Below are 21,396 nucleotides of genomic sequence, written 5' to 3' on the forward strand. Positions count from 1 at the left end.
TTGTGTCTCTGTACTAGGGCCCCAGGCTGAGTGGAGTGAGGGGTTGTTATTGTGTCTCTGTACTAGGGCCCCAGGCTGAGTGGAGTGAGGGGTTGCAGCACCATGTAAAGCCTGATCATGTTGTGGTACAGGCCTTCTCTGCTGCGGCTGCTCTGGGACCCTGTGTTCTAGTTCTGGACGGACTAGACAGACTTACCGGGACCCTCGGGCTCTCAATGCAGGAGGTAATGCCTTACTTTGCCCAGACCACTACCAGTGGTGGTTCTTGTACAGTGTATTTTACATTGATAGCATTCAAATAAATCAAGATGAAAAACAAAGCATATTATTTCATATAGTGAACATGAATTCCTAACGTTTATTCATTCATTGTCAGGTGAAGGACCTATGCTGGCTCCCGGACCCTCTGCCTCCCCAGTGTAAGATCCTCATCACAGCGACCTCCACAGACGTCACCTACCAGAGGCTGACCCTCCGCCCAGACGTTCACACCCTCCCCTGGCCCGGCCTATCAGACCCCTGGGTCCGCCRCAGCGTMCTGCTCCAACACCTTACCCTGCCCTGCCAGGAACCGCACAGGACCCTACTGCAATTCATCTTGGGAACCACTACAAGGCTGGGAATGGGCCACCTGCCGCTGTTCCTGGCGGTGGTGGCTAGCGAGCTGCAGACGTGCCGCATCCTGAGGGGAAAGGAGGAGGAGGAGGAGTTGATAGAGGAGTATGTGGAAGTGGATTCTATGGCAGAGCTGTGGGCCAGGGTGATTCAGCGCTGGATCAATGACTATGGCGGGGTCAGTGAGGATACGGCCAGTCCAGCCAAAGGAACAGGAGGACCTACCTCTCAGGTGTCCAACATAGGTGGGATCATCTTTACCCTCTCTAGTTATTCAGTTGTGATTTTTTTTTWAAGTGCCGTACAGCGAGAATAACCACTGTAATGTTTTCTCAATAAAGGTGAAGAATGAACATTGTTAGGTAGGCACTCTATGATGAATTGTTGTATCTAACCTTACTGCTTCCTTCTCTCCAGATCTCAGAGGCTGGGTATGGGACACTCTATGCCTGGTTCACCTCTCCCATGCTGGGCTGACTGAGGAGCAGGTCCTAGTCCTGCTGGAGGTTCTTGGTTATCCTGGGTCCATACGGGTTCTACCTCTGGAGTGGGCCCGGTTCCGCACTGCTGCTGGGCCCTGGGTACAGGAGAGACCCAATGGAACACTGAGCCTTACCCATCAATCAATGGGCCAAGCCATGRACCTCCTCCTGCTGAGTGAGTGGCAGACGGGAGCGGAAGTTACAAGCCTAGAAATAGAAAGCATAGAATGGACATTTTACAATGGCCTTCATTTGTTGGTCCTTCCAACATGGTGGTGCTTTTTACTTGGTTGATCATCTTTGTCTAAAAATGAAAGTGGAGTATCTGCATGTAAGTGGAACTCTTCTGCACTAAGGAGTCCAACTGAYCAATCATTTCATTTCCACTTCTCCTTAGTCTTCTACTTTTTGATCTGTAGGGGTCCGTCCCGGTAAAGGTTCAGGGGGCTTGAGGAGGACCAGACGGGGCTACCATCTCAGCCTGGCCCAGTTCTTCCAGAGGCAGGGCAGGGAGCTCTGTAGCTGGCCTCAGATCCTGGAGGAGCTCCCCTGGCACCTGGAGCAGAGTGAGGCCTGGAGGGAGCTACACACCTTCTTCATAGATCCACAGTAAGAGCATGGACATACACTTCACACATATGGACACTAGGGGCACACACAGTTACTGTTGGGTAAAATAGTTTAGCCGCAGATTATCTGTCATCATATATTTAACCTAACACTTAAAAACTGGGTGAGCCTTTTTATCAGATTACAGATTCACATGTTTATCCATCATTTATTTACATAACGGTATCCACTTACTATCTGACCCTAGGACTGTAGAGCACCTGTCTACAACTTGGAGCCAGTCTCCTCAGCTGAGACTGGATGTTGTCAGGTACTGGACTCTCCTGATCCTCAGAGGTTATGACCCCTACACCTCGTACCAGAGCCTGCTGGGTAAGGGAAGCCACCCTCTTACTTTTATCCAATCAGGGCGATGGGCATTCCCTCCTGCTACACATACAGGTAAAATCATMATGGTTACATATTTCAAYACGCATTCCGTGGCGATCAGTTATAACATCATAAAACTGTAGATATACCATCCGTAAATAATGCAGCTATTGTCTCCATTCAATCCAGAGCAGAGAGAGGTACACAGCAACATGGCCTTCATGACTGAGGCCCAAAGTGACGGCAAAGGTAATTATTCATCCCTGATAACAAATTGATTATTGATGATGTCTCCGTGATGATTATGACTGTTTTTGTTGTTTGTTCCCCACCTGTAGAAGATGGTTGTCAGTGGGATCCAGGTGTGAAAGGGAGAGTGGAGATGTTGGTCTCTGAGTTGCTGCTCTGTCTGAACAGGAAGGGGGAAGCAGAGCAGATCCTACTGCAGGCTGAGAACACCCTCACACAGGTTAGTTAGACCCACCACTCACTCTTAAAGGGAAACTTTATTTTCTTTCATTAGTCCACTGTCGATACTGGCATGATGATGCAAAATAAAACTTAACTGCTGACGTGCAAAACATTTCGGGACTATATCAACAGTGGACTAATTTAAAAAATACAAGAAGATAGTTTTGAGTGGATTATCCCTTTAAAACCTAGCCACGATGCTAAGACTTTGCTTTAACACTGTAATTGCTCTAGTAATACCATGTTATGTTCTTAGTGTATAGACTTTCACTCAATTATGAAAGGCTTTCATACAGCCTGCTGAAATGATCGCTCTGCTTCCCAATTTCCTGTCATTTCAGGCTGGTGAGCAGGACAGAGACAGGGAGAGTGTGATGTTACTGCTGACAGTGCGTCAGACTTTGGCTGAGCTCTATGTGGAGACGGACCAGCACAGAGAGGCAGAGACATACTGTAGATCAGCTCTGGAGACCGCCCAGACTCTCACCACTACCTGCCTTGAGAGACATGAGAGAATCACTGTTAGAAAGGGTATCTGTCCAGAGAGTTGGAGCACTATGGGTCTCATGTTTTTAAATAATCAACCTGATGATGCATTGTTTCATTCACAAAGTAAGTAAATGCTTTTAGTGTGCTGAAATGATATGTATTTCATGTTTCACCCCTATCAGGTCAGTTGCTTTGTGTACTCTGCCAGCTKCTGTTTGCAGATGTCCAAACCGTCGAGGCCTCTCAGATACTCAGTGACATCATCAATATGGGACACCACAAACTCCACCTGTGTGCTGAGGCCACTGTATCACTGCTCTGTGGGATCCACAGGTGTGTATTAAATAGCATAACTAGGTATAGTCTCATGTGTGACGTTTCTATACTTCATAGGTTCAGCTACAGGTGTTTCTATGTCTTTTGCTGTTGTTAGACCTAAACCCATGTGAATGACTTTTGGTACTGTATGTCTCAATTTAGGCAAGCTTAGATTAATGTCATGATTTAAAAAAAAAAATGTATATGTGACAGACTCAGCCTGCWAGACCCACATGGTGCTGAGAAGCACCTCCAGGTTGCCTTGAAGACCAGGAGGCGCTGGTATGGTAAAGAACACCCTCTAGTGGTGGAGGTGGAGGAGTGCCTGGCAGACGTCTTGGCCGACACCTGCGCTGACACAGCAGGGTGAGAATACTTCTCTTCTAGTGTTCTTCTAGTTCTTCTTCTCCTCTTCTTCATCATTAATTGTGTCCTCCATTGTCTCCTCAGTAGTTTCTTCTCTGTCAATGTTCTCCCTCTTCTCTCTCTTCCTCCTCCCATCCCCTCMTCAGTAGTTTACTCAGTCAGTCACAGTATATGAATGTTACAGTGTGGTGAAGATGTGACGTGTTCAGGTTGAGGCAGAGGCTAGCAGTGGAGCTGTATCGACACACGGTGCACGTCAAAGACCAGGACATGAAGCTTTGTTCCCCCACATCGCCACTTCTTCAGGCGAAGGGATGCAGCCTCGCAGGCACCTTGGTCAAACTTGGTAATTATTTCATTTTTCAAACAGAAGCACCACAACTCACCACAAATCATTCTTACACTTTTTTTTCTAGACTGTTAGCAACTGCACAGAGTGTAATATGTTTAGCTTGTGTGTGTCATGGCAGGCAGGCAGATATTTCATGGCTCCGGTAAGACAGAGAGTAGAGAGGCTGTTGAACTGCTGCAGAGAGCTCTGGACCTGTAYATCTGCTTCCTGGGGTCTGATCACACACTGACCAGGGACTTACAACAGTAAGCCTTCTTTAGCTCCTACACAATTTAAAATGATAACATTTTCTTCTTGCATTTTCATAGGATCTAAGAGAAAGTTACAGGTCATTGGACCTAACAGAGTTTAACTTTGTCCTTTTAGGCTTTTAAACACAGAATCCAGGAGACCTCTGACCCCTCGGGTCCCCAGGTCCAGACCCCTCTCCCACCTCTCCACTACGAGACTAAGCAGTGGGACCAGACCCAACACAGCCGCACCCCTCCACTCCCACCTGGCCTGGTACAGGGGCACCACACACACCCCTCTGGACCCCTCTGTAAACAGATCCCTGTCAGCCCCATCCAACAAGTCCCGCAATACACAGCCAGAATTGAAACCAGAACCAGTGGAGTACCAGAACCACAACAACAGACAGAACCGACTGTCTTCTTCTCCCAGGCCCCGGTCTGCCTTCCAGACCACAGTGTTCGGGCCACAGAGTGACATCAGAAACCTGATCTCAGAACTCAAACCCAGACCTGCTTCAGCACCGGGCTTTCGTTCCATAGACAGGACCCGAGTGCTGCGTAGGGCAGGCTGGTGCCACCTACCAGGCAGGTACGTTCTAGAGGAACGCAYAGTAACAGCTTTGAACAGAGAGATTGGATCCCCTTTGCACACACAGAGATGCACACCGCTGGTCAGACAGACAGGCCAGGGACAGGGAGGAGAACAGAGCTGGAGAGACAGAGTGTCTTAWTCTGCCAGGAAGCACTAGAGAGAAGAGAAAGATCTAGAGAAGACTGCTCTCATGGTGACCACTGAACTGTTTGAGTGTTTAATCTTTTACCACTTTTGATACCAATCAGCTGTTTTCTTTTCAATATTGAAATTTGTCAAAATACATTTTTTTACATATAAATTTAAATATAATTTTTGCATGTTTAAATGGAGTGAAATGGCCCCTATTTTGTTCAGAAAATAAATTATTTGACTTCACTTCATGTTGTCAAATGAATCGATACTTTTTTGTTTTCTGTAGGGTTGCATCTAAATATTGTTTAAATGTTTTGTAAGATGGTTTAGCTCCTCATCCTGTTGCAACAACATTGACCTTTTCTCTCAGAAGGCAATACTTATAGTATTTCTAGGACCCAAAAGTGGGTGATGTAATCAACCATTGTAAGCACTAGTAAACGATGTGAGTGAAAGCATTAATTGAGCAACATGTTACAGATGCTGTGARGTAGGACTACGCCGGTTTGGACCTTATCATGTAATGTAGATTTTGGGTCATGAATTCAAAGGTGTGTGTTTGTGTAGAATTGAGTGTATGTGTGTGTGTCAACTTTAATAGGGGAGGACGGGCTCGTGGTAGTGGCTGAAGCGGAATTAATGGAATGGTATCAAATACATCAATACGATCGGAATGGTTCATGCTGCGGACAGGCAGCGGGGTAACTGACCAATAGGAACCCGACAGGTGTTGTGCAGAAAATCTCCCCCCTGCCGGAATTCTCCCYCCCTTCGGGTGAACACGCACACACTCAATTCTTCATTGCTGCGACTTGCTTGCTAGTTGAAATKTCACTAGTAATGTCTGCAGTTTTCGGTTTGCCTATTTGTTTCAAGTGTATTAGTCAATAAATAAATCTCTCTGACAAAATTCGTCATCTCTCCCATGTCTTATTCGACTMGTAGTTGTTCTGAAATGTTTATTGCTTGCCTACATTTTACTCCCTCCTCTGTTTAATATAACACACATACATTAATTATTAATTTCGGTTGCCTATCCTGACGTGAAGTTTCTATAGAAAGTATTTGACTCTGATGTGGGCCACAGAAAGCATTTGACTCTAGTGACAAAATGATGGAAATTAGAAGGGAGTTGGGGTGTTCGACAAGGCCATTTTCTTGCTTGCCGAAATTCTCCCACCCTTCTATGCAGCCTGGCACACTTCATAATCATTTTGGTAGCTCATGTTGACCAGTAGTGTGTGCCACAGAAAGTAMAATTAGAGTATAAAGAAACAAACATTTTATTTTAGAAGCATTTTGTCATGTTTAAGAAAATAAAGATAATACACAAATATTATCACACAATAACACATGTAAATACAAACGTATCATTACAATCTTTATAATCCACAACTGTGATGCTGATAATATACAGTATGTTTTCCATAGCAGTGTGGCCATATCACCTTATAGTCAGAAGAAGAATGAGTGTGTCTGTTTGTGTATGTGGTATATATTGGATTTTGGACAAGCCACAGTGATGGTAAATAAATCAGTTCATTCTGTCTTTATTGTATATCATGATATCTGTGAGGCAAGACAATACCATATATTATGATTGAAAAGACAACGCAAACCTGTTGTATCATTTGAGGTKAACTAAATGTAGAAATAAAGACAGGGGAGAATAAAGAGGATTAGGGAAGAATKAATGTACCTTTAGCAAATCAAATGTATTTATAAGTTATCAATTTGTACAGTATATGCTGAAACCATAAATACATGTTATGGTAAATGTCGTATTTCATGATGTAATCTACCATATTCTGAAAGTAGAAAAAGTAGAAAACGGCTACCTAACCTGTTCACTGCTMGAGGAAAGCACAGCAAACATATGTTTTTATTATAAACATAGAGCAASAGGTATTCCTGGGTATTCCTAGTACAAAAGTAAATCAGTATCAAAGTGCTTTTTGAATCAGCGTTTACAAAMAGCAAGGGACGGTGCAGTTATGATGCCTGCAGCTCAACTCATTCAACCAATTAGGCAACAGTACACAGCCAAGTCTTGGTGAATGTCCACTGAATCATTAAAGAGAAGACAACTTCAAGAATGACACAATTGTAGATCACAGAGAAAGAACAACAGTACAGCACTTTATCCAGGCCGAGAGGTATTAAGGAGCTGGTCATTTTCTGGCCCTGTAGGCTAGAATTAGCATCCTGAACATAATGTGAGCTGCAATAGGGAGCCCGTCCAGRGTGCAAATCAGTGGAGGGGAATCTGAGAATGCAGGGAGTCCAGCAGGGTGTGAGTTGAAGTAGTCAAATCTGGAGCTGACAAGGCTCTGACTTAGCATCTTGGGGGCATCGCTGGGTGGTGTGGAGGAAGAAGCAGAACGTCCAGGTTAGGGCTGGAATGTAAATGACGTGATCATCTGGGATTATCTAACATCTCAGAATGKGCAGGCATTCCCTCGGATGAAGGCATCGCCGTCTTGCTGATTATGTGCTGTCATCCAGGTGGAAATGTCACCTGCATATCTGATGTAGGAAAAGAGATAAGAGATACGTTGAGTGTCCTGTGAATATGTCTATGTGTATGTACTGTGTGTGTGTGTGTGTGTGTGTGTGTGTGTGTGTGTGTGTGTGTTATATATATTTGTTTGCATATTACATATTTGTTTTGTGGTTGGAGGGAGGTTGATGGGGATGGTGAGGTGTCCTATTAGGGCAAAAGGACCTATTGCGGGAGGGATTCTTCATGAGCACATTCAGTATAGTTTTTTTATTATATTATTATACATATGTTTATTTATTTGTATTTTTTCTATTATCATATCAGTTTACTGTGATTATGATATGCACTCATGTTGACTTATATATGTAACTTTCTTTTCACCCAGAGTACAACTTTTTATTATTATTATTGTATTTTTACTCATGTACCTACATTCTTCAAAACTGAAAAAGAAAAGTGTTACTTTTTTTTAGGAAAGCCATAAGAGGAAAAAGACATGAGGGATTGAGGAGGGTAGCGAGAATAGTACAGGCTCTGAAACTATATTGCTGAAATAACCACTTCCTTTTGTGACTAGTCCAATACTTCCTGTGGCACACATCAGAGGGCATGATAGGTCACCAAAATGATTCTGAAGTGTGCCAGGCCTTGCAGTCCCAAGATTTAAGGGGGGGATTTCTCTCCCCCCCTCTCCCCCCTTTCTAATTTCGTTCATTTTGTCACGAGAGTCAAATACTTTTTATAGAAACTTCACGTCAGAATAGGCAACCGAAATTAATAATTAATGTATGTGTGTTATGTTAAACATAGAGGAGGGAGTAAAATGTTAGCAAGCAATAAACATTTCAGAACAACTACTAGTCGAATAAGACATGGGAGAGATGACAAATTATGGCAAAGAGATGTATTTATAGACTRATACACTTCAAACAAATAGCAAAACCTAAACTGCAGACATTACTTCTGAAATCTCAACTAGCAAGCAAGTYGCAGCAATGAAGAATTGAGTGTGTGCGCGTTCACCCGAAGGGAGGGAGAATTCTGGCAGGGGGGAGATTTTCGGCTCAACACCGGTACTGAGTATGCGCACAATAATACAATTATCGTGAATGTAGTGGTTTGATTTAAATGTTTACATGCTTTGCAAGAAAAACGATTTCCCTAATAATCTTGTTTACATGACACATCTGAAATCATGCCACCTGATGCGATTTTGATCAAGCACAACATCGCCAATCAAAATAAACGTTCTACCATGTTATTTTTTGGGAAGCCTGTTTGATTCTGAGTTCGGATATATAAAGTTTGTATGTGAAAACTATTTATAAGATGGATGCTTAAAATTTTTCCGAACTCACTTTGGAAGCTTGCGCTGCTGGTGATGGCACATGTTGAGCACAAAATACCGCTGCAGTTAACAAAGTCTACATCCGCTGACGTAGCCAATCGCAGAATGTGACGAAGGAACTGAAGCAACTCATACAATCTTTCCAGGTTTTTATCAAGGTTTTAGCTTGGCAACATCTAAATGAACATGTAATAATCGTAAAAGAATCCGACATACAATGTGGAAGGCCTCTATTAAAAACCTATAGGATCCTATAGGATTACTTTTGTGAGAAGATGCTGGAGGTGAGTCTTTCAATAAGGAGAAAGGGACGGAAAAAAGTTAATTTCTATACACTTCAAAATCATGCAACTGTTTATATGCTTCCAATAGACATCTATAGTTAGTTACCTTTTAACATAATGGTGATCATTTGCTGTGAGATGCCTGASTCTCGTAGTCTCATTCCAGATTCTTGGACCCAAACCCGATTTGCCTGAGGCAAATGCAGATGACACAAATACAGACGTGTCCAATAGGAAGCTGGCGAAATTATACAAGGTCAGATCCATTTTCGAATTAAACAATTGAATCGTTAAATATTATGTAATAAGCAGTTTTTGAGCAGACCTTCAAATACCAATATTACATTGAAATGTTTTTTCCAAAAGGTGTCTAATGCCAGTGGGGATATGGGCATGGATATGGTATCATCGGAGAACCCGTTTTCACAGAATTCCCTGGAGTCAAGTGACTGCTTTATCTTGGACAATGGCCCCAATGGCATGATCTTTGTCTGGAAAGGTATTGGTTTCTCCTCAGCAGCTGGTCTCTATGACTTCTTTTGACTGTAAAACCCCAAGCTKTAATCTTCCCTTAGATTAGACACTACTTTTGAATACTGTTGCGCCTGGAAGTCACTTAGTTCTTCTGCCTTTGCAGTTTAATCATGAGTTTATTTGGAATAAAAACAGGTAAGGACGCTAACAAAGAGGAGAGAAGTGCGGTGATGAGTGCTGCCGAACAGTTTATCACAAAGATGGGTTACCCGAAACACACCCAGGTCCAGATCCTACCTGAGAATGGGGAGACCCCTCTGTTCAAGCAGTTCTTCAAAATCTGCCGTGATGCGGACCATACAGTGGGGTTGGGAACCGCCTACGTATCCAACAAAATCGSCAAGATCAAGAAGGTGCMCTTCGATGCCTCCACTCTCCATCACTCGGACGCCATGGCGGCTCAGCATGGGATGGTGGACGAGGGGAATGGAGAGAAGCAGGTATGGATTTTTTGTTGTTGCCGGGGACACGGGTTACCTGAGTAAACACCATATAGTACGATGGTAGTTAACATTAAATATTGTGTTTCAAGGTTTAGGGTAGTTGTGTCCTCAGTAAAGGGATACATACAGGCCCTAAGGGTTACGACTGTGGGCCTGCACACCCACCAAAACGGTGTCCCAATCTCACAAACAAGCCTTTGAGAAAAGAACTGCAAGGGGTGTTACCTTTTTTCCATTCATGGACGACTACTAGTAAGAGCTGTATTTACCTGTTAACCTCCGTAGATCTGGCGTATTGAGGGCGCTGACAAGGTGCCTGTGGAGCCCTCCACTTATGGACGATTCTATGGGGGAGATAGCTACATCATCCTCTACAACTACCAGCATGGAGGCCGTAACGGACAGGTCATCTACATATGGTAAAGACAATGGAGATTATCCTTCTGGGAGCTATATGTGTTATTACATAGTCTTACAGCAAAAACTGCTATCGTCCTTCTATCGTTACTGTAGGCTTCATCATTTATGTGCACCAGGCTTTTGTTACATACTGTATTAAACACATCTAAACCAACTATATACTGTATGATATAACCTAAGCATGAATGTATGTTAATAGCACTTGAAAAGTACTCCTTTTTCACAGGCAAGGAGTGGATTCTAGCCAGATGATTGGCGCCTCGGCCATCTTGGCTGCTCAGCTGGATGACGAGTTGGGAGGAGGGGCAGTACAGGTGACTGGATCGTTTGATTTATCGCTGTATGGCCCGATAATACGGTCCAGATCATTTTTAATCAAGATGCACTGGATTACAAAATTTAACAATATTAGTCAGTTGTATTGTCTGCAGACGCTTTTTCCCCCACCTTTTATTTAATTAACCAGGTAGCCAGTTAGAGACAAGATCTCATTTACAACTACGACCTGGCCAAGATCAAGCAAAGCAGTGCGACACAAACAACAAACACAGGGTTACACATGGGATTAACAAACGTAGTCACAGACCATACAAACGCTTCACACCGCGTGGCCGCCGCTACCCTAACCTGGTGGTTCCAGCGCGCACGACCACGTGGAGTTCCAGGTCTCCGGCAGCCTCTGGAACTGCCGATCTGCGGCAACAAGGCAGAGTTCATCTCAGCCTATGCGTCCCTCCAGTCCCTCGACTTCTTGGCACTGACGGAACATGTGATTACCACTGATACCGCTACCTCCTACTGCTCTCTCCTCGTCTGCCCACGTGTTTCGACACCCCGAGAGCTTTCTGGTCAGCGGGTGGTGGCACTGGGATCCTCATCTCTCCCAAGTGGAATTCTCTTTCTCCTGACCCATTGTCTATCGCCTCCTTTGAATTCCATGCTGTCACAGTTACCAGCCCTTTCAAGCTTAACATCCTTATCATTTATCGCCCTCCAGGTTCCCTTGGAGAGTTCATCAATGAGCTTGACGCCTGATAAGTTCCTTTCCTGAGGATGGCTCACCTCTCACAGTTCTGGTGACTTTAACCTCCCCACGTCTACCTTTGACTCATTCCTCTCTGCCTCCTTCTTTCCACTCCTCTCCTCTTTTGACCTCACCCTCTCACTTCCCCCCTACTCACAAGGCAGGCAATACGCTTGACCTCATCTTTACTAGATGCTGTTTCTTCCACTAATCTCATTGCAACTCCCCTCCAGTCTCCGACCACTACCTTGTATCCTTTTCCCTCTCGCTCTCATCCAACACTTCCCACACTGCCCCTACTCGGATGGTATCGCGCCGTCCCAACCTTCGCTCTCTCTCCCCCGCTACTCTCTCTTTCCATCCTATCATCTCTTCCCTCTGCTCAAACCTTCTCCAACCTATTCCTGATTCTGCCTCTCACACCCCTCCTCTCTCCTTTCTGCATCCTTTGACTCTCTATGTCCCCTATTCTCCAGGCCGGCTCGGTCTCTCCCTCCTGCTCCGTGGCTCGACGACTCACTGCGAGCTCACAGAACAGGGCTCCGGGCAGCGAGCGGAAATGGAGGAAAACTCGCCTCCCTGCGGACCTGGCATCCTTTCACTCCCTCCTCTCTACATTCTCTCTTCTGTCTCTGCTGCTAAAGCCACTTTTCCAACTCTAAATTCCAAGCATCTGCCTCTAACCCTAGGAAGCTCTTTGCCACCTTCTCCTCCCTCCTGAATCCTCCCTCCCTCCTCCCCCCTCCTCCCTCTCTGCGGATGACTTCGTCAACCATTTGAAAAGAAGGTCGACGACATCCGATCCTCGTTTGCTAAGTCAAACGACACCGCTGGTTCTGCTCACACTGCCCTACCCTTGTGCTTTGACCTCTTTCTCCTCTCTCTCCAGATGAAATCTCGCGTCTTGTGACGGCCGGCCGCCCCCCAACACTGGCTTGCCCTATCCCTCCTCTCTTCTCCAGACCATTCCGGAGACCTTCTCCCTTACCTCACCTCGCTCATCAACTCATCCTTGATCGCTGGCTACGTCCCTTCCGTCTTCAAGAGAGCGAGAGTTGCACCCTTCTGAAAAACCTACACTCGATCCTCGATGTCAACACCTACAGACCAGTATCCCTTCTTTCTTTTCTCTCCAAAACTCTTGAACGTGCCGTCCTTGGCCAGCTCTCCTGCTATCTCTCTCAGAATGACCTTCTTGATCCAAATCAGTCAGGTTTCAAGACTAGTCATTCAACTGAGACTGCTCTTCTCTGTGTCACGGAGGCGCTCCGCACTGCTAAAGCTAACTCTCTCTCCTCTGCTCTCATCCTATAGCCTATCGGCTGCCTTTGATACTGTGAACCAGATCTCCTCTCCACCTCTCCGAGCTGGGCATCTCCGGCGCGGCCCACGCTTGGATTGCGTCCTACCTGACAGGTCGCTCCTACCAGGTGGCGTGGCGAGAATCTGTCTCCGCACCACGTGCTCTCACCACTGGTGTCCCCCAGGGCTCTGTTCTAGGCCCTCTCCTATTCTCGCTATACACAAGTCACTTGGCTCTGTCATATCCTCACATGGTCTCTCCTATCATTGCTATGCAGACGACACACAATTAATCTTCTCCTTTCCCCCCTCTGATAACCAGGTGGCGAATCGCATCTCTGCATGTCTGGCAGACATATCAGTGTGGATGACGGATCACCACCTCAAGCTGAACCTCGGCAAGACGGAGCTGCTCTTCCTCCGGGGAAGGACTGCCGTTCCATGATCTCGCCATCACGGTTGACAACTCCATTGTGTCCTCCTCCCAGAGTGCTAAGAACCTTGCCGTGATCCTGGACAAACACCTGTCGTTCTCAACTCACATCAAGGCGGTGACCGTTCCTGTAGGTTCATGCTCTACAACATTCGCAGAGTACGACCTGCCTCACACAGGAAGCAGCGAGGTCCTAATCCAGGCACTTGTCATCTCCCGTCTGGACTACTGCAACTCGCTGTTGGCTGGGCTCCCTGCCTGTGCTATTAAACCCCTACAACTCATCCAGAACGCCGCAGCCGTCTGGTGTTCAACCTTCCAAGTTCTCTCACGTCACCCGCTCCTTCCGCTCTCTCCACTGGCTTCCAGTTGAAGCTCGCATCCGCTACAAGACCATGGTTGTGCCTACGGAGCTGTGAGGGGAACGGCACCTCCGTACCTTCAGGCTCTGATCAGGCCTACACCCAAACAAGGCTCATCGACCACTCTCTGCTGCTCGCTCTCCTCTACTCTGAGGAAGTACAGTCCTACGCATCCATCGTCAAACTGTCGTGCTCTGGCACCCCAATGGAACAAACTCCCTCACGCAGCGTCAGCGGAGTCAATCACCACCTTCCGGAGACACCTGAAACCCCACCTTTTAAGGAATACCTAGGATAGGATAAAGTAATCCTTCTAACCCCTCTCCCCTTAAAAGAGTAAGATGCACTATTGTAAAGTGGTTGTTCCACTGGATATCATAAGGTGAATGCACCAATTTGTAAGTCGTCTCGATAAGAGCGTCTGCTAAATGACTTAAATGTAAATGTAGTCAAAAACACAAAAGAAAATCTATATACAGTGTGTGCAAATGTAGTAAGGTTAGGGAGGTAAGGCAATAAATAGGCCATAATGGCGAAATAATACAATTAAGCATTAACACGGGAGTGATAGATGTGCAAGTGATGATGTGCAAGAGAGATACTGGGGTGCAAAAGAGAGAAAATAAATAAATATATGGAGATGAGGTAGTTGGGTGTGCTATTTACAGATGGGCTGTGTAAGGTACAGTGATCGGTAAGCTGCTCTGACAGCGGATGCTTAAAGTTAGTGAGGGACGATATGAGTTCCAGCTTCAGTGATTTTTGCAATTCGTTCCAGTCATTGGCAGCAGAGAACTGGAAGGAAAGGTGGCCAAAGTATGTGTTGGCTTTGGGGATGACCAGTGAAATATACCTGCTGGAGCGCGTGCGACGGGTGGATGTTGCTATGGTGACCAGTGAGCTGAGATAAGGCGGGGCTTTACCTAGCAAAGACTTATAGATGACCTGGAGCCAGTGGGTTTGGTGACGAATATGTAGCGAGGGCCAGCCAATGAGAGCATACAGGTCGCAGTGGTGGGTAGTATATGGGGCTTTGGTGACAAAATGGATGGCACTGTGATAGACTACATCCAATTTGCTTAGTAGAGTGTTGGAGGCTATTTTGTAAATGACATCGCCGAAGTCAAGGATCGGTAGGATAGTCAGTTTTACGAGGGTACGTTTGGCAGCATGAGTGAAGGAGGCTTTGTTGTGAAATAGTAAGCTGACTCTAAATTTAATTTTGGATTGGAGATGCTTAATGTGAGTCTGGAAGGAGAGTTTACAGTCTAACCAGACACCTAGGTATTTGTAGTTGTCCACATATTCTAAGTCAGAAACATCCAGAGTAGTGATGCTAGGCGGGCAGGCAGGTGCGGGCAGCAATCGGTTGAAGAGCATGCATTTAGTTTTACTAGCATGTAAGAGCAGTTGGAGGCCACGGAAGGAGTGTTGTATGGCATTGAAGCTCGTTTGGAGRTTTGTTAACACAGTGTTCAAGGAAGGGCCAAATGTATACAGAATGGTGTCATATGCGTAGATGTGGATCAGAGAATCACCAGCAGCAAGAGTGACATCATTGATATATACAGAGAAAAGAGTAGGCCTGACAATTGAACCCTGTGGCACCCCCATAGAGACTGCCAGAGGTCCGGACAACAGGCCCTCCGATTTGACACACTGAACTCATTCTGAGAAGTAGTTGGTGAACCAGGCGAGGCAGTAATTTGAGAAACCGAGGCTATTGAGTCTGCCGATAAGAATGCGGTGATTGACAGAGTCAAAAGCCTTGGCCTGGTCGCTGAAAACGGCTGCACAGTACTGTCTTTTATATATGGCAGTTATGATATCGTTTAGGACCTTGAGCGTGGCTGAGATGCACCCATGACCATCTCGGAAACCAGATTGCATAGTGGAGAAGGTACGGTGGGATTCGAAATGGTCGGTGATCTGTTTGTTAACTTGGCTTTCGAAGACTTTAGAAAGTCAGGGCAGGATGGTTATAGGTCTGTAACAGTTTGGGTCTAGAGTGTCTCCCCCTTTGAAGAGGGGGGTGACTACGGCAGCTTTCCAATCTTTAGGGATCTCAGACGATACGAAAGAAAGGTTGTACAGGCTAGTAATAGGGGTTGCAACAATTTCGGCAGATCATTTTAGGAAGAGAGGGTCCAGATTGCCTAGCCCAGCTGATTTGTAGGGATCCAGATTTTGCCGCTCTTTCAAAACATCAGCTATCTGGATTTAGGTGAAGGAGAAGTGGGAGGGGCTTGGGAATGTTGCTGCAGGGGTGCAGAGCTGTTGGCCGGGGTAGGGGTAGCCAGGTGGAAAGCATGGCCAGCCGTAGAAAAATGCTTATTGAAATTCTCGATTATTGTAGATTTATCGGTGGTGACAGTATTTCCTCAGCCTCAGACAGCTGGGAGGAGGTGCTCTTATTCTCCATGGACTTTTCGGTGTCCCAAAACTTTTTGGAATTAGTGCTACAGGATGCAAATTTCTGTTTGAAAAAGCTAGCCTTAGCTTTCCTAACTGACTGTGTATATTGGTTTTTGACTTCCCTGAAAAGTTGCATTTTTCGGGGGCTATTCGATGCTAATGCAGTACGCCACAGGATGTTTTTGTGCTGGTCAAGGGCAGTCAAGTCTGGAGTGAACCAAGGGCTATATCTGTTCTTAGTTCTACATTTTTTAAATGGGGCATGCTTATTTAAGATGGTGAGGAAAGCACTTTTAACTTCTTCAGGCTAGGGGGCAGTATTTTCACATCCGGATGAAAAGCGTGCCCAAAGTAAACTGCCTGTTAYTCAGGCCCAGAAGCTAGGATATGCATATGCATGGTAGTATTGGATAGAAAACACTCTAAAGTTTCTAAAACTGTTAAAATAATGTATGTGAGTATAACAGAACTGAGCACAATCCATCCAGGGAAAACATTTTTTGAGGCCATTGTGTTTTCCAATGCTTTTCTATGGGAAACCTGATTTATTCGGGCCCAGATTGCAGTTCCTATGGCTTCCACTAGATGTCAACAGTCTTTAGAAATTGTTCGATGTTTTTCTTTTGAGAAATGAAGAAGTAGTCCTATTCTTTCCATGTGTCACTCAGATGGACTCAAGTCTTTTGGTCAGCGTGAACAGGAGCATGCTCCTCGTTATTTTTCTCTTGTATTGGAAACAGTTTATTCCGTCTTAAATTTGATCGATTGTTTACATTTTAGGGTACCTGAAGTTGGATTAGAAACGTTGTTTGAAATGTTTGGACCAAGTTTTCAGGTAACTTATTAGATACTTTGTAGTCATGTTGGGCGATTTGGGAMCGGTTTATTTCTGAATCAAACACGCCAAATAAATTGACATTTTGGGGATATAAAGAAGGAATTTATCGAACAAAACRACCATTCATTGTGTCACTGAGACATTTGGGATTGCAAAAAGATGAAAATCTTCAAAGGTAAGGCATTTATTATATCGCTATTTTTGACTTTCGTGTCGCACCTGCCTGGTTGAAAAATGGTTTTCATGTTTTTGTATGCGGGGCGCTGTCCTCAGATAATCGAATGGTGTGCTTTTGCCGTAAAGCCTTTTTGAAATCTGACACAGCGGCTGGATGAACAAGAAGTTAAGCTTTATTTTGATGTATTTAAACTTGTATTTATATGAATGTTAAATKTATATATTTCTGTAGTTTGAATTTGGCTCTCTGCAATTTCACCGGATGTTGTCAAATCTATCCCGCTAACGGGATTCGAGCGTTAAGGGATCCCTAGGAGGTTTTAAAGAACAACCAGGCATCCTCTACTGACAGGATGAGGTCAATATCCTTCCAGGATACCCGGGCCAGGTCGATTAGAAAGGCCTGCTCACTGAAGTTTTTTAGGGAGCGTTTGACAGTGATGGGGGGTGGTCGTTTGAGTGCGGGCCCATTACGGACACAGGCAATGAGGCAGTGATCGCTGAGATGCTGGTTGAAGACAGCAGAGGTGTATTTTGAGGGCAAATTGGTAAGGATGATATCTATGAGGGTGCCCATGTTCACGGATTTAGGGTGCATTGATAATTTGTGTGAGATTGAGGGCATCTAGTTTAGATTGTAGGACGGCCGGGGTGCTAAACATATCCCAGTTTAGGTCACCTAACAGTACAAACTCTGAAGATAGATGGGGGCAATCAATTCATACAGTATATGGTGTCCAGGGCACAGCTGGGGGCTGAGAGGGGTCTATAACAAGCGGCAACAGTGAGAGAATTATTTCTGGAAAGGTGGAATTTTAAAAGTAGAAGCTCRAACTGTTTGGGCACAGACCTTGATAGTATGACAGAACTCTGCAGGCTATCTCTGCAGCAGATTGCAACTCCGCCCCCTTTGGCGGTTCTATCTTGACAGAAAATGTTGTAGCTGGGGATGGAAATTTCAGAATTTTTGGTGGCCTGCCTAAGCCAGGATTCAGACACGGATATCAACAGGGTCAGAGCATTGGTCTGTAAAATGAAATGAGGGAAGGTTTAAAGCCAGGTATCTGACTCACTCAATGATTTTCTGTCTGTTTCTACCATGATGAAGGTGCGGGTTATCCAGGGTAAGGAGCCCGCCCACCTCATGAGTCTTTTCAGGGGGCAGCCGATGGTAGTGCACCAGGGTGGTACCTCCAGAGAGGGTGGCCAGGCCCAGGCTGCAGACACACAGCTGTTCCAGGTGCGGTCCAACCCTGCTGGCTGCACACGTGCCATAGAGGTGAGTAACAGGAGATGGAAGGTGAGGTGGGGAGAGGTCAATAAAGRATGTTTCGTAGGTACACCTATTTGATTACTCTTGGGGTGTATTCACTAGGATCCAAACGGAAGCAAACAAGCCGAAACTACACTAATACACCCCAGTAGATAGTTGAGTAGCCAGCCATTGTGATGTATGGTTGGTGTCTTGGTGAAGATGACTACAGTCCGTTTGCCATGGCAGAACTGTAGTTAGTACCTCCAGTGTACAGTATTTTCACTGCCTCCWCTCTTCCTCTCTCCACTCAAGGTTGATGCTGCTGCCTCAAATCTGAACTCCAACGATRTCTTTGTGCTGGTGACCCCGGCACCCTCCTTCATATGGGTGGGAAAGGGGACAATTGACAGTGAGAAACATGGAGCTCAAAAGCTAAGTGACCTTCWAGGGGCCTCAGAGCTGGCCGAGGGTGAAGAAGCAGGTACGTTCCCTGTCAGCAGTCGAATTCACTACGAAATGGTGTTTAGCCAATAGCCACAGAATGTTACTGATTTTGAGGATACAAGACAAAGCTTTTCCAACCGCTCYATCTTCTTCCAAATCCACAATTGTATGTTTGTGTTTGTGTGTCAAGATGACTTTTGGGATGCTCTGGGAGGTAAAGCAGACTACCGTACCTCAGCCAGACTGAAAAACAAAATGGACGTTCATCCACCACACCTGTTTGCCTGCTCCAACAAAACTGGCCAGTTTGTTGTGAGTCTGCCCTGTTATAACTGTAGTATAGCATTTTCCAGCTTACTTTGCTCCATTCCTGTTTACATTTTTGACATGATTTGAATATCCATTTGGACAAATTCAGTTTCCTCTGCGAATGAAATAGCCTTTGATCCACATTTTATACCTACAGTGTGGGAAACCATTTCCTTGTCCTCCTGAATGTGCACTGACCTGGCCCGTTGTCAAAATGCCACAATACTATTTCCACAGATTGAAGAGGTGCCTGGGGAGATGACACAAGAAGATCTGGTCCCAGATGATGTCATGCTCTTGGACACCTGGGAACAGGTGACTAGTATTGGGATTGTCAAGATGCAACCAGGGCCACGTTCAGTAGCTGAACATTGTAGAAATGCCATGAAAAGAACCAACGCGATTCCTTATTCCACATGTCAGAGGGGCTTGTTTGTTCTACATAGCACATTTAGATCTGAACGTTCCGAAACGTTGCATCCTGCTGAACGTGCCTATGTTTTCTTTGYTAATAATGCACCCCTGTTGATTCGCTAAACATTTTCCATGTACCCTTCAGATCTTTGTTTGGATCGGAGGTGAAGCTCATGAGGAGGAGAAGACAGAGGGTATAGCCTCAGGTAAGCAAAGGTGTGTTTCAAACAAGATCACATAATTACCTGATAAAAGTGCCAACGGGAACTTAAATGTGCTGTTTCGTTAAATTAACTGTTCTTTCTTTCCTCACTGCTCCTGCCTATTTCCTGTTCTGTGGTCAGCTGTTCGTTACATAGAGACAGACCCTACCAAGCGGGACGGCAGTACGCCCATAGTGAAGTTAAAGCAAGGTCATGAGCCTCCCACGTTCACTGGCTGGTTCTTGGGCTGGGACCATGGGTACTGGAGCAGTGATCCCCTTGAACAGACCATGGCTGGTCTGCATGTCTGAACCACTCCAGGGTGAGGTTTCCCCTAGTGGCAACTTCACCCAAAGCCTTTTACCTTTGACTCATTTGTGCAATAGCTAGGTATCCCCTTTCCTTTCAACTGTTAGACTGCCCATGGATACCAATTTGTGATGGATAATATGTCTTCACACTATTGCTGTTTCTTGAAGAGAGAATCTTCATGTAATTTCCTTTTCTTACACACTTAATACTGTTAGCCCATGTTTCTTTAGCAGTACATTACTACATTTGTAATAAATGGGACATGGGTTCTTTTGCTTCTGTACCATGCCCTGTTGAGCAGAGTTCAGATATTCCTGTTTGAGAATCTTGTGCAGACTAGGTTTCCATAACGACCCCATGGGTATGTCATGTCTATCAAACATGCTGACAGTGGACAGAAACGCTTCAACAAAGCAGTCAAATACACTGCTCAAAAAAATAAAGGGAACACTTAAACACACAATGTAACTCCAAGTCAATCACACTTCTGTGAACATCAACTGTCCACTTAGGAAGCAACACTGATTGACAATAAATTTCACATGCTGTTGTGCAATGGAATAGACAAAAGGTGGAAATTATAGGCAATTAGCAAGACACCCCCAAAAAAGGAGTGATTCTGCAGGTGGTGACCACAGACACTTCTCGTTCCTATGCTTCCTGGCTGATGTTTTGGTCACTTTTGAATGCTGGCGGTGCTCTCACTCTAGTGGTAGCATGAGACGGAGTCTACAACCCACAAGTGGCTCAGGTTGTGGCCTGCTGGAGGTCATTTTGCAGGGCTCTGGTGTGCTCCTCCTTGCACAAAGGCGGAGGTAGCGGTCCTGCTGCTGGGTTGTTGCCCTCCTACGGCCTCCTCCACGTCTCCTGGTAGCGCCTCCATGCTCTGGCACCCTACGCTGACAGACACAGCAAACCTTCTTGCCACAGCTCGCATTGATGTGCCATCCTGGATGAGCTGCACTACCTGAGACACTTGTGTGGGTTGTAGACTCCGTCTCATGCTACCACTAGAGTGAGAGCACCGCCAGCATTCAAAAGTGACCAAAACATCAGCCAGGAAGCATWGGAACTGAGAAGTGGTCTGTGGTCACCACCTGCAGAATCAGTCCTTTATTGGGGGTGTCTTGCTAATTGCCTATAATTTCCACCTTTTGTCTATTCCATTTGCACAACAGCATGTGAAATTTATTGTCAATCAGTGTTGCTTCCTAAGTGGACAGTTTGATTTCACAGAAGTGTGATTGACATGGAGTTACATTGTGTTGTTTAAGTGTTCCCTTTATTTTTTTGAGCAGTGTACATTCACACAACTAAATAAAATGTATGATGCTCAACACCAGTTGTCAGCTCTGTTAATTGTAGTCAATAGCTATGAGGCTTT

The 21,396-nt window shown here is 45.3% G+C and overlaps 2 protein-coding genes and 1 long non-coding RNA gene across 3 annotated transcripts in view; 2 read left to right on the top strand and 1 right to left on the bottom strand.

Moving 5' to 3' along the window:
• LOC111981065 (tetratricopeptide repeat protein 41-like) overlaps positions 1-5,873 on the top strand; it is a 17,053-nt gene extending 11,180 nt beyond the window's left edge. The window contains exons 5-17 of the mRNA XM_024146913.2: positions 67-224; positions 377-860; positions 1,033-1,272; positions 1,517-1,706; positions 1,915-2,108; positions 2,226-2,285; positions 2,375-2,505; positions 2,849-3,038; positions 3,179-3,329; positions 3,528-3,680; positions 3,890-4,026; positions 4,151-4,277; positions 4,399-5,873. Coding sequence (XP_024002681.2) covers positions 67-224; positions 377-860; positions 1,033-1,272; positions 1,517-1,706; positions 1,915-2,108; positions 2,226-2,285; positions 2,375-2,505; positions 2,849-3,038; positions 3,179-3,329; positions 3,528-3,680; positions 3,890-4,026; positions 4,151-4,277; positions 4,399-5,014 — 2,831 coding nt within the window. The 3' untranslated portion in view covers positions 5,015-5,873. The remainder of the gene's footprint in view (positions 1-66; positions 225-376; positions 861-1,032; positions 1,273-1,516; positions 1,707-1,914; positions 2,109-2,225; positions 2,286-2,374; positions 2,506-2,848; positions 3,039-3,178; positions 3,330-3,527; positions 3,681-3,889; positions 4,027-4,150; positions 4,278-4,398) is intronic.
• A 653-nt stretch (positions 5,874-6,526) lies between these two features.
• Positions 6,527-8,939, bottom strand: LOC112080969 (uncharacterized). The gene is made up of 2 exons (XR_002896271.2): positions 8,854-8,939; positions 6,527-7,518 (listed from the first exon to the last, which is right to left on the bottom strand). It is a non-coding gene; the product is annotated as an uncharacterized lncRNA (long non-coding RNA).
• An 11-nt stretch (positions 8,940-8,950) lies between these two features.
• Positions 8,951-20,052, top strand: LOC112080968 (gelsolin-like). The gene is made up of 12 exons (XM_024146914.2): positions 8,951-9,127; positions 9,294-9,383; positions 9,494-9,626; positions 9,797-10,101; positions 10,390-10,523; positions 10,751-10,838; positions 18,184-18,354; positions 18,643-18,811; positions 18,965-19,086; positions 19,321-19,398; positions 19,643-19,703; positions 19,842-20,052. Exons 1-12 carry the CDS (start codon positions 9,119-9,121, stop codon positions 20,009-20,011), a joined length of 1,530 nt encoding a protein of 509 aa, XP_024002682.1. The 5' UTR covers positions 8,951-9,118; the 3' UTR covers positions 20,012-20,052.
• Positions 20,053-21,396: the final 1,344 nt, after the last annotated feature.

The sequence above is a fragment of the Salvelinus sp. IW2-2015 genome, unplaced genomic scaffold (assembly GCF_002910315.2).
Source record: "Salvelinus sp. IW2-2015 unplaced genomic scaffold, ASM291031v2 Un_scaffold16623, whole genome shotgun sequence".
Lineage (NCBI taxonomy): Eukaryota > Metazoa > Chordata > Actinopteri > Salmoniformes > Salmonidae > Salvelinus > Salvelinus sp. IW2-2015.